General features: G+C 29.7%; 2 protein-coding genes across 2 annotated transcripts; one reads left to right on the plus strand and one right to left on the minus strand.

The window, feature by feature from the left end:
• Nucleotides 1-1647: 1647 nt before the first annotated feature.
• LOC110648532 (probable arabinose 5-phosphate isomerase) lies at nucleotides 1648-4049 on the plus strand. Its single transcript, XM_021802800.2, has 3 exons — nucleotides 1648-2371; nucleotides 3211-3434; nucleotides 3717-4049. Exons 1-3 carry the CDS (start codon nucleotides 1742-1744, stop codon nucleotides 3871-3873), a joined length of 1011 nt encoding a protein of 336 aa, XP_021658492.2. The 5' UTR covers nucleotides 1648-1741; the 3' UTR covers nucleotides 3874-4049.
• A 3986-nt stretch (nucleotides 4050-8035) lies between these two features.
• On the minus strand, nucleotides 8036-11692 carry LOC110648533 (NAC domain-containing protein 21/22). Its single transcript, XM_021802801.2, has 3 exons — nucleotides 11241-11692; nucleotides 9080-9345; nucleotides 8036-8776 (listed from the first exon to the last, which is right to left on the minus strand). Exons 1-3 carry the CDS (start codon nucleotides 11407-11409, stop codon nucleotides 8312-8314), a joined length of 900 nt encoding a protein of 299 aa, XP_021658493.2. The 5' UTR covers nucleotides 11410-11692; the 3' UTR covers nucleotides 8036-8311.
• Nucleotides 11693-15135: the final 3443 nt, after the last annotated feature.

Genomic DNA, 15135 nt, shown 5'->3' on the forward strand with positions numbered 1-15135 from the left:
ATTTATAATCATGAAAGAGTGGGTTTATGAGGTGTTGACACGTGTCTTTTGAGATTTGGGTCAATAGGAATGAATGAACAACTATGGCTTAGTACGTCTGCGTTTCTTCCTCTTGATATTGGAGTAGCTTTCTTTAAGGAGGATTCTATTGGGACATAACGGAGGCTAGGTGAAATCTGATTCCCCTATTGGAGGATGACTCGTATTTATATAGCTACAAAGCCAATGTTTGCTCGACATGTATAAAGTCCCGCAAGAGCCTGTCTAAATCAAGAATACTCTTTTTAGGGTAGAATAAAGTGACCTTCAAGAAGTTAACAATCCTAACGTACTTAAATTAATGATGATAGCGAATGGTCAATTAAGCCGATGTAGCCACCTATCAGACCTGTTTGCAGGAGATAGGTGTACTTGCTAACTTGTTAGTATAGGTAACTCCCCTTTTAACCGATCGAAATGTCGGAGACCTAGAATTTAGATTTCACTCTATTTCTAGCTGTATTTTTTTAGGTTTAGCATTGGTTTTTGTAGATCTTTTGACTTAGGGTGCATGTACGACATGCATAATTCTGAAATTTAGGTAAGTCGGTATGATTTGACTCTTTTTCGCAAATTATGACCACAATATGACCGCCTCTAATGGTATTTAGGGTAAACAACCTCTTTAGTAGGGATAGGGGTTCTTCTATATCCTCCGCTTCCATATCGAGAACTTTTCCGATTTCTTATGCGAAGTGTATGCATATCACCCTATTAAAGACTCGTTTATTTTATGGTGTGTCATTAATTAACCAATGCCAACAATTAAAAGAAATGCTTTGATTTAATAAATTAGCCTTCTCGAGATGACACTAATATCTAATATCTCATACTAACGTGTGTAACCTTATAGGGGTAGAGAGAAGATTAGCCTATATATATATTTAAGACTTAATTTGATATGTCTATCAAATAACCAATATACAATCAGAATTTATTTTTATTAAAATAAATATCAATTAATATTTAGGCACATTAAAGTAATTTGCCCCTTCAATTAGTTTAATAATGATTACATTATTTAAAACAAAGTAATATTATATTATATTATATTATTTTATTTTATTTCATGAAAAATTATAATTTTATGAAATTTTTATATTTTATTTTATACATTTATATGAAAGTGATGTTTATGTTTTACTACCCTAACCAGATTGGTTTGGACAAGCTTCCCTTTTAACCGGTCCAAATGATTTGTAAACTGGTTAGATCTTGGGCCTGAAATTGGAGCCCCATGGTTTCTGTGGCCTACTAGAAATGATAACTCCTTGGGTTGGCCATTGAACCACATGACACATGTTTTAATGGAGCAACCACTTTCTTCAGCCTATACTTTAGCCCATGGGTACTCATGTCATGCCAAGAACACGGACCCAGCCCAAAATTTTTTAACATTTTAGATTTCTTTAAATTAATTAATTAAAAAAATTTTAAATAAATATTTTTTAAAAAAATATTTTTTATGAAATAAATAAAATTTAAATTAAAAAATAGTAATATATATATATATATAATTTTTTTTAAGTATAAAAAACAAAATTATTGATGACGATGTTTGTGTATGGATTCACATAATAATCTCCCTAACTGCCACCGACATCCCGCGTTTATTGGATAACTCAAAAACAAAACGCTCCCATTACCAGGTCTCCGTACATGCCCTCAGCCTCTGAATCCAACTCCATGTTTCATACCACAAATGGGGTCTCTCGACTCTCCGTCTCCCAATTTCTATTCCAAGATTGACGAAAATACCCTCCTCAATCTCTTCAAATCCCAACAAAACCACCTTAATTACTTCTTCCAAAACCTTGATCTCTCCCAGACCCTTTCCTTCACCCAAACCCTCCTCAATTCCACCGGCACTATCTTCTTCTCCGGCGTCGGTAAGTCTGGTTTTGTTGCTAATAAGATCTCCCAAACCTTAATCTCCCTCGGCATTCCCGCTGGATTCCTCTCCCCTCTCGATGCCCTCCACGGTGATATTGGTATCCTCGCCGCCCGTGATATTCTCGTGCTTTTCAGCAAATCTGGTAATACTGAGGAGTTGTTGCGCCTTGTGCCTTGCGCTAAGGCTAAGGGTGCTTTCCTTGTGTCTGTCACGTCCGTGGAATGTAATGCACTTGCTACCGTTTGTGATATGAATGTGCATTTGCCTTTGGAAAGGGAATTGTGTCCTTTTGATTTGGCTCCGGTGACTTCCACTGCTATACAGATGGTTTTTGGGGATACGGTGGCGATTGCCCTTATGGGTGCTAGGAATTTGACTAAGGATGAGTATGCTGCTAATCATCCTGCTGGGAGGATCGGAAAAAGCTTGATTTTTAAGGTCAGTTGATTCTTCTTCCTCGATGTGGACTTCAATTCGACAATGTCAGCGCAGAATTACTCAGAATTGATTTTATAATTTTTGAGCAATTGCTTGCAATTCTTTTTACCTCCTGACGTTTGGAAATATAAAAGGAATACATGTTGCCAATTTCATCTAATCTCTAGTCTAGCAATGCTAAGATTCACAATGCATGTGCACGATAATGCGGAACAAGGGGTGTGTGTGTGTGTGCTTGGAGATAACAAGACGTTGAAATTGTTGATTGAGTTAGCAGTGCTTTGGTGGACTTACTATTGCATTCATGTTGCTAGTTAGGGTTTCAATTGTTGAGATGGTAACCTTGCTGCATTTTTGGTGTGGGTATACTGAAATTCTTTTATTGGATAACTGAATACCTCAGTCGCTGATGGAGAAATGCAACATCATTAAAGAGAAATTAAAGTCGGTCTTTGATTGAATCATGGCTTATGAATGTAATTCATTTCCCAGCATGCTGCTTTAAATTTTCACGTACCATATACAGGTCAATGTGTTACCGCACAGAAGGATTTTCTATAGAACTATATTATATGAATTTTCGCTTTTTGGTTTTAATCTTTTTCTTCCCTTCTTTTCTGAACTAGCTATTCTTATGTACAACAGCTCCATATAGCATTCTTTTGTTTGCTGTAAGTCAGTATTGAGAAACCACACTTCTGCCTTACTGGTGTTTTTTCCCCTATGTTATCATGCTGTATTTTGAAATTGCTGCTTGAAACTCCATAGTTATTGTGTTTGCATGTTTAGAATATAGAGCTCAGGAAATCTTAAGTTGCCGAGTAATTGTATATATGCAGGTAAAAGATGTTATGAAGAAGCAAGATGAGCTTCCAGTCTGCAGGGAAGGAGATTTGATAATGGATCAGCTAGTTGAGCTAACAAGTAAAGGTTGTGGTTGCCTGCTTGTTATTGATGAAGAATATCACCTGATTGGAACTTTCACAGATGGTGATCTTAGGCGCACACTCAAGGCTAGTGGGGAAGGCATCTTTAAGCTCACAGTGGGGGAGATGTGCAACAGGTAAAATAAAGAACATATGCATTTATGGTCACTTTTTCAAGAGTATTTTTCTGGGACAATTAGTCCTAGGGCTGGAAGGTGCCTGGCAAGCGAAGTCATATGCTAATGCTATGGCCCAAGAAACGTTTAGTGTACATATGAAAATGCTTTTAAGGTTACATTTCTTTATCTCTCTGCCAAGGTGGCAAATTATGATAGAGCTTAGGGAGAAGGAGAGAGATAAGGAGGAAGGGGGTTTGTGGTAACTTGACACAATTCTTAGCACATATTTTGCTGTTTCAGGAACCCAAGAACAATTGGTCCAGATGCAATGGCTGTGGAAGCCATGAAGAAGATGGAATCACCACCGTCCCCTGTGCAATTTTTGCCTGTGATCAATCATCAAAATATCGTGATTGGCATTGTTACCCTGCATGGATTAGTTTCTGCTGGTCTTTGATCTGTAACTTTTTTTTTCTTTTTGCTTCTCCATTTTCGTTACTGTTGTAAATTTTTTTCTTAGTTTAATTCTTTCTGGCTATTGGAACTTGAATTTACCCCAATGTGGGGATCTTCTGTACTTCTATTGCACAATTATTGTCAAATGAATATGGATGTGATATGTGTCATTGTTTCTATGGTGGGCAGCATTTTGGCATCCGTGGGAGATTTTCGATGCCTAATTTCAAGCAATGCTATTACCATCCCAATCAGTGGATCCCATCATCTAAAGATTCTTTCTTGCAAAGTTGCCTCATCTACCCAAACGAATGCCACCTTTACATGAGAAAATTGGGTTGAGGGTCCCATAAAAGCAGCGAAGCTTTTCTCATAATAATACTATTCAACCAATTCTAATTTCTCATTCATGCCAAATTGAAAAATGTTTTCCTAATCGTGCGAGTGAAGAACTCAAAGGGTATGTTTGGTTGTAGCAGAAGAAAGTGTAGAGTTAGTAAAGGATGAAAGATGGTTTATCAATGGCTGCGCTATGCTATTTGCCTTGGCAAAGCATTCATATCCTGGAGCCTCTTCAAACAAGACTTGATGCTATTCACTCTTTGCTTTGTGAGCAAGGTTTCCACTCTTCCACACTGGCAACCTTAGAAGCGATTTATTTAACAAGCAATACTATTTTTCATGTTCATATACAAAACACATCGAGCTTGACTATTATACAGAGCAATTAGTCAAAGTTCATATCCACAGAAGATTTAACGAGTAATTGTCAGTCTGTAAGTTTGATGTGTTGCGTGACGATGTCAAGCTTTGCCTGCTGCCGCATCCACCTATTATCTTGTTGGGAGTGTTGAGAATAGATAATTTTTATTCTTATCATCATTATTGATATACAGATTATGTGTGTATGTATTCTTGTAATCATCAAATTTAATCAATAAGAAAAAATTCATTCTTCGAAGATCCGTACACAAAGAACAAAAATTAAAATAATAAGGCTCTATTTTTTTTTTTATAAAAATAACTTATATATAAAAAATATTTTACATTTTAATAAGAAGACTGTGAAAGTAAAAAAAAAATGACTTTCTGTTCTAAAAATAAAAAATATATATATTTTAAAAAATTATTTTTCTTAAAAATAATTCAAAATATTTTTTATGACTAATTTTTTTAATACCTCAAATGCTAGAAATAAAAAAAATATTTTCTACAAAACAAACATAAATACATATTTCATTTATATGAAATTAGAAATTACAATTCATTTCCGTATCCCATTTTATTTATTATTTTAAAAAATTAAGAAAATATTAATATTTTCAATTTTATTCTTATTTATTATTATTTTCAATAAATTTATGTTTTTTTAATATACTTTATGTTTAAAAAGTAATATTATAAATGCAATTTAGCTAATAATTATTGATTTATTTTATAAAAAGTCTTTGTTAAAGACCTTAAAAAACGGAGGCAATGACAAACAGAAGAAGACACAATAAACCAAGCACGCAATATCGGTCTTGAAAGCAAAAGCCGCACACCATATTATTAATTATGTGTCCCGAAGACAAAAACCAACAATCATAGGTGAAAAACTTTTTAATTTAAAAAAAATATATATATATTTAAAAAATAAATTCAGTAATAATTTTGATAGCCAACAATGATCGATTTAATTAGTAATATTCGAATTCTCAATTTAATAAAAATATTAATTAAATTTTATTAATTATTTTTTTTTATGAATGATCTGTAAATTTTATTATAATTTTTCAGTGAAATTGATGGCATTCTCTGATATAGATTGAGGAGTGTACTCTTATTTAAACTTTTTTTTAAAATAAAAAATAATATGATAAAAATCAAATTGTCAGAATTTAAATTTATCAATATTAATTTGATTTTTTTAAAAAATTATTCTTACTAATTAGAAGCTTATCCCAAAAAAATTTTAAAAATAATGTTTGTTAAAAAGTCAGAGAAGAAATTAAGTCAATTATCAAAGAAGAAAGAGGAAAGAAAAAAATTTCGAAAATTATTATATAAATGATTTATTTAGGCCATCGATGGAAACCATAAACAATATTAAATAAGATTGTAATATGCACGAGAAAAATAAGGTCATGGTATTGCGTAATGATTTCTCCATTTTTATTTTTATATTATTAGTTCACTTAGTTAAATGGAAGCTATTAAAGGCACTTATAAAAAATAAATAAATTTGCAAATTATTATATATATATATATATATATATATATTTATATTTATATGTCACATTTAGATTATATATGATAATTAAAAAATATTAAATAATCTTATTTTTAGAAAAATATATGCTAATAATCAACCAAATTATATTTTATTTCATTTAATTACTCTTTATATGAATATTTATTATATTTAATGGAGATAAAGAGTAAAATTAGTAAAAAAAATAGTTAATTTTCATTATTTTTTTAAATGTAATAAATAATTTTAGATAAAAAAATGGATGCATCTAATATATGTTCGAATTTATATGAAAAAAAGTTTAATTACTATTAAATTAAATATTTATATTGAGATATGTGCAGAATTAATTAAAGTTGATAGATAAAGTATACAAATCTATATGTAAAAATTTAATATATCAGTAAATACACTCATCCTTGTATGAACTCGAACTCTCCATAAACACACTAAAAAAAAAACTTAAATAAGACAAATAAAAATAAATAGAAAGAGTAATTTAATTAATAAAAATAAATATTATCTATAAAAAAATAATTAAATTAGTCATTACCCTAAAATTAATTTTAATTTTTAGTATAAATAAATAAGAGACAAGCGCAGAAATTATTGGTTTTAGGAATTGGGGGTAATTATTTCTTATCTCTTAGTATTTCAGAATTTGAGAAATTGAAAGTACCATTGGTAATTAAAACTCTAATATTATATCAAAAAATCATTCAATTTAAAATTTAAATTTACAAATAATTTAAATTTATAAATAAGTGTCACAATAATAATTTTATATCCTCAATTAACACTAACTAATTAATTTATACCAATTCAAATTCTATAGACATTTGCATTGAAAATATATTAAAAATATAAAATTAATCTAATTTAGAAGATAATAGATAAATACATCCTATATAAAATAATGACAATCCTAATTAACAATTGGTGCCATCTCTTGAGAGAAATAGGGAAATATTTAAAAATGAGAGTTGAAAAACAGATTTATGCCTATCTCAATTCTCAAACAAAAGTCAGAAAGATGAGGAAAAAGAAAAGAAGCTCAAGTAAAGAAACCAACGATGGAGAGTTTGATGCCTTTATGAACAAGGCAGAAGCAAACTGAGACAGAAAATAAAGATTATTAAAAAAATGAAGGGAGCGGTGGAGATTCAAGAACAAAGCATAATCTAATTTTTCTTTCTGAATGATTGCCTTTTTTTTATAAATAATAATAATAAGAAAAATTTAATGGCAGGAACAAAAAAAAAACTATATATATATATATATATATATATATATATATATATATATACTTCTTATAGCTATATCAAAAGAAAGATAATTTAAACAATAGCTCTAAAGCTTTTCCACATTTAATTAGTTGTCCTTTTGGTAAATATCTTTGCTAATTGGATTGGTTTTCCTTTACTTATAAAATATGGAAAATGAGAAAAGTATCGAATTTTAGTATCTTTATCTACTTATTCTAAAAAAGGGAGTTTGATATCTCCAATTGTTTAACCTATTAGTTATTATATTAGGTTATTATTATATTCTAAATTATTTCCAATTTATAAAGTAGTTGATAATTTTTTCTATAATTAATTTTAAAAATAATTTTATTATCATTGAATTAAAACCCATTTGTGAAGCAAGTGACATTTTAATGCCAAAGATTGAAATGAAAAATAAAATAATGGGTAGAGGAAATACTTTAGAATTATGTTTATGGGTGGGAGCATAATTCTTTCTTTATTTCTTTATTTTTATTTTTTGGAGGAAGAGCATAATTGTCTTGCAGAGTATCTTTAGACTGTAGCAATACATTAGGATAGCAATATCTAGAGTAGAGAATCTTAACCAAAAGCAAACCTAATGTTATGTGATTTAGGGAATCCAAATAAAGGATTGGCTTGAGCAAATAAAGAATAGCATATGATTAATGGTTGATATTATACTAATATAATTTTGTACAGATACCAAATATTGTATACAAAAAATAAATAAACCCTAATTAACCATAAATAATATAGAGAAGAACTACTAATACAATCTTAATTAATTCCTAATTAACAACATTTGATCCAATCAAACCTTGAATTGTTCCTCAAATCCAAACACCACAAATACATTATAAATCAACAAATGGATATTTATATATATCTATATTTTTCCTCTTTTTAATTAAGTAAATACATAATTAATTAGTATTTCATAGGAAAACCATGCTGTTACCGATTTCAAATCTCATGTTCTCCAAGCTTGAAGCTCCTCCATCTACCAGGCTAGTTTCTTCCAAGTTCATGTCCTCCCAGACGAATTCATAATCATCATCCCCTTTGGAGCTGAGATCAGTGGTAGTAGTCGTCGTTGTCAAAGGGTTGGTGATCCTTTCCTGGGAAAGCTGAAGAAGGTTTAGCAGAGAGCTTTTGTCATAACTTATTTGATGGGTTGGGGTTGTTGATGATGATGATAATGAGGTGATTTGCTGATGATGATACCCACAAGGCAGACCCTGGTGCTGATCAGTTAGAGGAGAAGCTCCTAAATTACTCAATGGACCATTATTGATGCTATTATTATGACTAGCTGTGGTCTCAAACATGAATTGTTGATCAAATTTGCTGCTGTTTTCTCCCTTGCTTTTGTGGAATACTCTACACAAAACCCAATCCTCCTGTGTAATAACAGTATGGGGGGAATTAAATTAGTGTTAATTTCAATGTAGAAGCTTGCCAAATTAAGAAGAAACCACTGAAAATTGTAGGTATTCTATTTTCTGATACATATGTGAGACAAGAAGGGACAACTGCCTTGCATGATAGTCACAAGCTATGATAGTCACTGAAAATGATTATTTTTTTGCAAAAGAAAATAATTTTAACATTATTTGAACTAAAGGGTATTGGTTATAAGCATGAATATTGATAGTATTGACAGTAGAAATTAAAGAATATACAGTTTGGAATAATTAAGTCACCTTTGGAGGCATATGCGGGGTCTCAAGACGAAATTCGTGCATGATCCAACCAGTCTTGATTCCATTGGGAGCTCTGTTCCTGTAGAACACTAAGGTCTTTCTCATCCCTACAATCTCACGAGTCGTTGGGTCCACAATCGTGCGATCTTTCCCTGTAGCCTTCCAGTATCCAGATGTCGTAGCACGATTGGTTCGGAAACCGGTCGCATACTTCCGGTCTCTGAAGCTGAAGAAGTACCACTCGTTCGCATTGAGCTTTGCCACCTCTAAAATTTCCAATTAAAATAAATAAATAAAACAAGCAAAAGGGTAAGTTTACGAGTAGATGAAACAAAGCTTTCATGAACATTGCTTGGAAATAAAGGAATGGTTGCAGTGAATTCAAATCAATATATTATTTTTAATTTTCATGATAATTTTTACTAAATTAAAGAAAAATATCATGTGAATATTATTATATGTATGAATTTAATATAATATAAATCAAATTAAAGAAACGAATTATAAGGGATCAGTATTCATTGTTATAAAACCAGGGAAAATTAAGAAAATTAAAGAAAGAAAAGAATTTGTAAGAAAATATATAAATCAAATTAAATTTTAATTAGAGTAATTATTGCTTTGTGAAAATCAATTATAATTGTAATTAACCATGTAATATTTTGTTTTGTAATTAAGTTAGATAATTGGCTAGTAGTAGTAGGGTAGAATTGGCTGGCAAGCATGCATTGGCCCCATTGTTTGACTCTTGTGTAGATGTTAACATCCCCATAAAAAATTACCATCATAATTATAAATTTATGCGTGAGACTAATCTCAATTTTAACTGGAATAACATTTATTAATTGATTGAATGTATATATTTAAATATAAGTAAAACTTACTTTTCTTATACGGTATGAAAAATATTTTATAAAGCGTATGTTATACTTTTTTATGATATAAATTTTAATTCACCTTATTAAGAAATTAATCAGAAGAAAATGAAAGATTAATAGAAGTCAAAGGAAGAAGAAAAAATGAGGGAAATTGTTGCGAAAACGAAGTTTTCTTTTTCCTGAAGACCATATATTTCAACTTAGCCGTGCGTGGTTATTGATCTTTGTAATCTTTACAAATTGGTGAATTTACATTCCATGAAATGAATTTTTTTAATTATTTTTTAAAGTACTAGCTATTTAAAAAGGGGAAAAAAAAAACAATTATGGAGACCAGCAAGGTAATTGCATGCATCTACAGTTGTTGAAATTCATAGCTTAATGATATTTAATTGTGTGGTTTTGAATTTGAGTTCTAATTAGACTAACTGAATAAAAAAAAATTAGAAAAAGAAAGAAGGAATTGAAGCACTGTATTGATAATGGAGAATACGCGGTTTTGGGCATATAAGACTTAGCATGGAAGCAATTCTTGCTACAGAGACGATAAGCATCCCAGGAAAGGTGGTGTGTGTATGTAGTAAGTCTTGTACTGGTATAAGAATAATGAGAGGGAAAAATCATTCTTTTCTTGAATTTTGGCTTCCAAAGAAGACAGAAATATCCTCATCATGAACAGATTAAAGGGCAAACAATAACAGGGAAAATTAAATAAAAGAAAGATAGCTAGATATGCACATATACATGTATATATTTGATAATAATATCAAGCTTATCTAAAGAATAAGCAAAAGATAAGAATGTTCGATAGCTGAGAAGACATGATATAACTCAGGAAACAAGAAACCAAAGACTTTGCTAGGACTGACGTGAGTTATAATTAGCCATGGAATGATTTTCTTGAGCTTAATTTATTTTCTTGGAATTTACGAGAAAGGAAAAGAACTGGAAACATGAGGAAGAAAAAGGCAGGCAATACCATTCATATACATATATATAAATATATATTCTCTGTCAAATATGGAAAATCTATGTGTCATGTTGTTCCCCTTTCTTCCCTTTTTTTTTTTAACAACTGCTTGACTGTTAACTCATGTCTGTCTGTTTTGCCTCGTACGGAGACTAAGAACAATTTTTTTTTCCTTGTTAAGTTTTGTTTTGTAAACAGCAAGAAAAGAACTTTCATCAATAAAGAATCAAGTTGAGAGTGTGTGATGAAATCGGAAGAAGAAAACTAAAGAAAATCATTAATGGGGAGGCTGATCAGAAAGCGGAAAGCCTACCAGGAAGCTGCCATGGCTCACATGTATGCAAGTCAATTTCAACCAAAGTACCCTTCAAAACCTCTTCATTTGTGATCTTTTTGTAAAGATAATGGCAGACCAGTTCCTCATCACTGGGACAGAACCTAAACCCAGGAGGCAGAGTTGCTCCAATGTCACGTAGCCCCATTTAAATTCTCTTCTTTTGCTGTTGTTGTCTGTGTGTTTTGGAAGGCAAAACAAGAAAAGGGTTCAAGAAAGCATATAAAGTGTCTTCGAAAGCCAAAATATATAGTTAGAGAATGGAAATGAAAGGCTAGGGATTTGAAATAAAATATGGAGAAGAAAGGGTTGGTATGATGAACATATATAGTAGTTAATAAGATGGATGAGAAACTGGGATTGGCTGGTTAGAATTTTCTTACAATATTCTAGAAAGGGTCCATGCTTGTGTATTTAGTTATCAAGAAAAACCAAAGTTACAAGAAATCTTTGTGAAATTTAAAGCAATATATTTGATTATATATATATATATATATATGGACAAAAATCCATACATTATTAGAGAAACCTTCCAAAATACCTCTTTTTATTTATAATATAAAAATTAATTTTTTTTCACTTATATTAATGATAATAATTATTAACTTAATTACAATATTATAGAATTATTAATTTTACATATTAATTCACGCGCCTTACACGTTGCCTATATTGAAACAAATAATTCATCAAGCAATCATATCAATCCTATATGTGTATATTCTTCTATGGATTATTTTGGTTCATCACTCTATTATTATTATTATTGTTATTATTATTATTGACCCTTGTCCTTGAGGATAAATTGGATGGAAATAAGAAATTAGGAGGAGAATTAAATATCTTAATTGTTTGATGGGTTTTAAGGAATATTAATTAAAATTGAAAGTTGTGATTAAATATTATGATCATGTTTAATCATATATTATATCAATGAATTTAATAATTGATTGGTTGGATCATTCCATCAGAGGGGCCATGTCTTTAACAAAATTGCCAAGCACAAAATGTCCCAAGCACGTGATCCATTGTGATTGATCCATGGACTGCTCAAAGAAAAACAAATAATCAAATAAAAAGCTGGAAAAAATAAATTAAAAGAAAAATAAAATTGAATGTTTTTAATCAATCATGAACTCTCACATAGCAGCCCCTCTCCTATCCCATCAATTTTAGACCACAGAAGAATAATTTTGGATTGATTTAAGATAGGTGGGCCACTTTGATTGTTGTGGGGTCCACTAATGATCAAAGAAAGTAGGTCCCATATATATATATGTATATCAATACTTAATAATATTGTGGAACTTACCCAGCTAATTAATTTTAATTTTAATTTTTTTTTTATATAAAATTTTTGGATGGGTAGTACTAGAAAGGCAATAATAATGGAAATATGAACAAAAGTGTATTTGTCACAACATGTATCATCTGATGATAATAATTAGGATGTTATACAGTTGATGTCTAGATAATGACTGGATTGGGGTCACCCCCCCTATAATTTTATATTATATATTCTTAGCCAGCCATTCAATATAGCGGACCTCACCAAAAATACGAAAGAAAAGATATTTTATTAATTAAAAATAAAATATAAATTACCAATAATAAGTAAATTATTATTTAAATAATTTTAAATTATAATAATTAAAATTTTAATAATTAATTTTTTAATTATTAGCCGTACGTTAAAAATTAATTATTTTAATATTGAATTAAATAGGTGTGAGCTGTCAGACTCTCACATCGATTGTAGATGTGTGTGTGCATAGATTTATAAGCCTTGTCAATACTTCATTCAATCAACAACTGCCTGAATGTAGGTGCTGGTACAGTAAGTCTTATATTTCCGTATATGCGTGTCTTTAAAAGAAAAGCTAAAATCTGAGGGATGAGGCGAGTTCTCGGTATGGCTCAATTATTGAGATCTGCGAGTTAGTGAACGTGCCTATTGAGGGTGCTCAGTGAGGCTAAGCTTTTGGGATTCTATATCGATTATGAATGTGTGTGTATAAGAATTTATAAATTTTATTAAGACTCTATTCAATCAGTAATTATTTAAATGTGAGTATTAATATGATAAGTCTTATATTTTTATGTGCGTATTTATATTTAAAAGAAAAAAATTAAATAGGTGTGATCTGGCATGTACATGTGTTACTGTCAACACAAAGTCAAAAATGCCCTCTCAATTTCGGGCAGGAAACTTGCACAACATGCTCAAGTAAACTCACTGTACCTGGATACACATGTGGAGATAACGGTTCATATTCGGACGTTACATGATTAATATTTACACCTCGAGGGAACATGGAAAGCACAAAGCAAAACGACGGTAATTATTTTGGTGGGTTAATATCTTGTCGGAAAACAACAGAGATCATTAATGAGTAATTAAGAGGAGTTAATTAATATATATATATATATATATATATATTCAGATTTTTTTTATTATAAATTTGTGTTTATATAAAATTAAATATTTAAAATTTTAAAATTAAATTTTTAAGGAGGCTAAATTGGCGGGAGGCAAATGCGGCGTAAGAAAAGTGAGACCACAAAGGAGCTGCCACGTATAGGCAAAGTGACGTATGGATCATTCTAAAACATTAATAATAATAATTAAAAAAAAATTGAAGACTATCCCGACAAATGATTGTGAGTTTGTAGGCTTAGGGTTTATGGGAAGATGGGAATTTTTTGGTTTAGGTGTTATGATGTTATAGAAAGAGTGACGCCTTCATACTCTTCACAATAATTTCATTTCTCTCTATTGTGACTTCTAATTGGGAAAATGTTTTTTTATTATTTGTTTTATTTTTTTAAGTTTGTCCAAAAATGGTGTAGCAATAGATCAAGCAATATTGGCCTATAAAATCATGCCAAGTCAGCTTAAAACCAGAAACTAAAGAAACCCATGTGGCATTCTCTTAATGTTTGTTTTGGCAAGTTTTTCTTAATTGGTAATGTTGCTATCCAAATCACTTGTGCAGCCTACATTATATATAGGATTTATTAATATTTTCTTTCTTTTTAAAAAAATTTCAATGGTTATCCTAACTTATTAATATAATTAATTGATTTAAGATATAAATATATAAGATTTATATATTTAATATGTGAATCTCATTATATATTTTATATTTTAAATTTATGATAAATTAATTAAATTTAAGTAAAAAATATTTTGTTAATTATTATAAATTAATTCTTATGATTTGTATAGTAATTAAGTGCTTGTTTCGCATTGTGTTTAAACGGTCGAATCTACTTTTCTTAATAAAAGTATTAATTTAAATGTTATTAAAAAAAGTAGTTTGAAAAAATTATTTTGTTATTTTAGTGTTCTTATAGCTAAAATTTATTAAATTTAATTTTAAATTATTTTTTAATACTTTTTAATTAATATATTTAAAAAATTAATTTTTTCAATAACAATTCAACTAGTAATGCCAAATAAGCCTTAAGTTCACTATTCAAAAGAATTTTTTTAGTTATTTTTATATCATTGGGTTTTTTTTTTTCTGAAGATTTTTATTATATCATTGGTTAGTTATTAGTAAGTGTTCAATTCTCATTCTTCTTCTTCTTCTTTTTCTTGTAATTTTTAATTTATGTTTATTATTATATAATTAATTATTTTATGTTCATATATCACTTAAGTCAACAATGGTAGCAGCTACCACAAGAAAGGAATATACAAAGTCCTCCTCCTTCTTCTTCACTTCCTTGCATAGTCTCTCTCTTTGTCATGATATAAATCAAGAAAATAATGAATACAAAAGGAATCTGAAAAGAATTATGTAAACCCTTTTCACACTTAATTTTCACTGAAAATTAACCATAATATGAAAAGAATTATGAATATTTT

Source organism: Hevea brasiliensis, chromosome 10 (assembly GCF_030052815.1).
Source record: "Hevea brasiliensis isolate MT/VB/25A 57/8 chromosome 10, ASM3005281v1, whole genome shotgun sequence".
NCBI classification, from domain to species: domain Eukaryota; kingdom Viridiplantae; phylum Streptophyta; class Magnoliopsida; order Malpighiales; family Euphorbiaceae; genus Hevea; species Hevea brasiliensis.

Coding starts and splice junctions, on each gene's coding strand:
- LOC110648533 (XM_021802801.2), bottom strand. CDS start 11,409: ATGGGGCTACGTGACATTGGAGCAACTCTGCCTCCTGGGTTTAGGTTC. Junction 9,346..11,240: donor TGAGCCATGGCAGCTTCCTG/GTAGGCTTTCCG, acceptor TGGAAATTTTAG/AGGTGGCAAAGCTCAATGCG. Junction 8,777..9,079: donor CCCCGCATATGCCTCCAAAG/GTGACTTAATTA, acceptor GTTATTACACAG/GAGGATTGGGTTTTGTGTAG.
- LOC110648532 (XM_021802800.2), top strand. CDS start 1,742: ATGGGGTCTCTCGACTCTCCGTCTCCCAATTTCTATTCCAAGATTGAC. Junction 2,372..3,210: donor GAAAAAGCTTGATTTTTAAG/GTCAGTTGATTC, acceptor GTATATATGCAG/GTAAAAGATGTTATGAAGAA. Junction 3,435..3,716: donor GTGGGGGAGATGTGCAACAG/GTAAAATAAAGA, acceptor TTGCTGTTTCAG/GAACCCAAGAACAATTGGTC.